Genomic DNA, 2,657 nt, shown 5'->3' with positions numbered 1-2,657 from the left:
GTCATCGGTGAAATTTTTTTCAGAATGCACATTGCCATTCGGACGTGAAAATGAACGCGGAATTTATATTCACCACTCTTGTTCGTTTTCCGTTTTCACGTTCGCTCAGTGCGTTTACACTTCGAGCGGAATTTCAGTGAACGCGGAAAAAATATTCCGCAGTGAAAATCGGGGGAATTGAAATAAAATTAATATTAAAGGGCTTTGAACAAGGAAATCAATTCAAAAATAATCGTTCAACCATTCCGCATCTATTCCACCTAGTTTCGCAGCCACGAAATGCAGCATAGTCGAGTTTTTGAAGAATATAAGTTTTTTCATTATCACGTTCGAAAGAACTGTAAATGCACCTTAACTCGGTAAATTTTACCTTTTTATTATTTTCCGTGTAATTTTGGATTTGAAATCGGTAGCGAGCAGGGGTATGTTTAATGTGGAAATCATAATGTAACAAGGTTACATGATTTTTCACGTAATTTTTTGTAGAATCTAGAGGTTCAGTGTCAGCATGCGTTCAATGTTTATGTTTTGTCTCACTCACTCTACAGTGGAAAATAATATGCATAATATGTGTGTTCAATGGAAGTTAGTCGAAACAGGTTGAAATAGGTCGAAACAAGTAGAAATGGATTTTGACAGTTGGTAATCTGTCTCTTTCCAATTGACTTCGACCGATTTCAACCAGGTCGTCCGTTGAACATACTTACACCAATACTAATGCATGTTTTGTGCGTTTTGCACACAGATGGCGGCAACTTTACACGATTTGTCTATGTATCGTGTGACCAACATCTTTTAAATAAGTGGTCGTGAATCTCGTTTTTAAGCTTTTTTTCCTCAGATTTAAGCTTTTTTTGCCTTGAGAGCATAGGAGACGAAAGCTTAAATCTGAGGAAAAAAGCTTAAATCTGTCAAAACGAGGGGAAAAAAAGGGGAAATCTGAGAGATGTGCTCCATACGGTTTGAATAGCGTTGCCGCCGCCTGTTTGCACACGAATTTCTAGACAGACCGAAACAGATCACGTGAAAATGGATGTGTTCACATTAGTAGACCATCTTGGTCTTATATAGCCATCCGCAAACAAAAAATTAATAACAAAAATTGCGTGGACGTGTTTCAAACGCATTCGAGAGGTAAAACCATTAAATTTCTTAAAATAAGATAACTTTATGACAATTTTTTATTCCATTCATTCCCCCCGGGGCAAGTGCAAACGTCTTCTACCGCACAGCACAGGAATAATTGCAGGAAGAGTTAGCACAGCAACAATCCCACCGACTTGAAACACACAGAACCGACTGCCGACTGAATTCAAGCATCCAGAGCACTTGATGAGAATGAAATGGCGAAAACGAAACAAAAACATGCTCTCTGTCTGACACACACGCTGCATGTGTGTTAGTGTGGTAGAAACGAATCCTGCTTTCGAGCTGGATCGGTTTCGACTAGTTTCGATCGATTTCAACTTGCTCCGTTGAACAACGACCAGACCTGTTTCGACCAAAACATGAGCCCGTTGAACAACGACCACTTGACAGAAACTAGTCGAAACCAATCGCTACTTAAGCCTAGTCCACACTAGGCAACATGAACTGAGATCTCGGTTGATGAGACTTGTTTATGTTTGCATTTTGGTTGCAAAAAGTCTCCCATACTTGTTGGGAGACTTGAGACATGCGTCTCTTCGTCTAGTTAAAAATGAAAACATAAACAAAGTCTCAGCAACCGAAATCGCAGTAAAGTTGCCGAGTGTGGACTAGGCTTTACGATTGAACGCAGCTATTATGCTCTGTAAAAAGTTCCAGTTAACGCATTTGCGTGACTGAATAAACGTGTGCGATTTTTTTTTCTGTTCGTAAAAAGTGTTTTGCAAGGGAATGAAATTACGTGCGCTTCTGAATTTTACCTTCCGTCAATCGGTTCGTTCGTATGCCGGTGTTCGACAAAAAGTTCCCGTCTATCGGTTGCCTCAGGAAAGACTGAGCGAAGTTAAGCAAACCCTCGATGCATATCCTGTGCCCAGCCTGGATCAATGGAACGATATCCGCAGAACTGTGCTGGATGAACGTCGGTTCACCAGCACCAATGTGGACAGTACGGTGTTGGGGATTTGCAACTCACTGGAAAGTGGCAAGTCCTATGTACAGTTCCTTAACTCCAAAGGAATCAATCTCAATTTGGCCAGCAAGGGTAAACTTTTGAGGTTATACCGGTCTAGAAGAACCGAATCGAAAGGGGATATCGATCCAGCAGAACAAGCTGAAATTTACGATATCTTTCAAGAGCTTCGGCAAAACAATCCGGTGCTGGATGCCAACACATGTGAGCATTTGATTGCCGCTCTAACGTTGACAAAACACTGGAAAGAGTGTTTCGATTTGATAGACACTATAAAATTGGTCGGCATTCCAGATAGTGGAACCTATAGTGTGCTGGTGGAAAAATGTTTTCTGACCGGTGAATCGGAACTCGGTTGGCGACTGTTGGACGAAATGGTTGGATTGAAAAGATTACCGAACGACGATGTGTATTTGGCCTGGGTCGAATTCAGCCTGAGGGAAAGTGATAAATTGGTAAGAATTTATATAAAAGTATTGTATTTACATCTCTTAGATGTCTTATAGACTGAATGTTATTTCAATAGAAGTTTAGATTG

The 2,657-nt window shown here is 40.6% G+C and overlaps 1 protein-coding gene across 1 annotated transcript in view; it reads left to right on the top strand.

The window, feature by feature from the left end:
- The first annotated feature begins 1,778 nt into the window (after window positions 1–1,778).
- LOC129751580 (mitochondrial ribonuclease P catalytic subunit) overlaps window positions 1,779–2,657 on the top strand; it is a 3,578-nt gene continuing 2,699 nt past the window's right edge. The window contains exon 1 of the mRNA XM_055747176.1: window positions 1,779–2,574. Within this exon, the coding sequence (XP_055603151.1) occupies window positions 1,879–2,574 (696 nt within the window). The 5' untranslated portion in view covers window positions 1,779–1,878. The remainder of the gene's footprint in view (window positions 2,575–2,657) is intronic.

This window comes from Uranotaenia lowii, chromosome 3 (assembly GCF_029784155.1).
Source record: "Uranotaenia lowii strain MFRU-FL chromosome 3, ASM2978415v1, whole genome shotgun sequence".
Lineage (NCBI taxonomy): Eukaryota > Metazoa > Arthropoda > Insecta > Diptera > Culicidae > Uranotaenia > Uranotaenia lowii.
The sequence above is the reverse complement of the archived record's forward strand: the minus strand, read 5'-3'. Positions and strand labels throughout refer to the sequence as shown.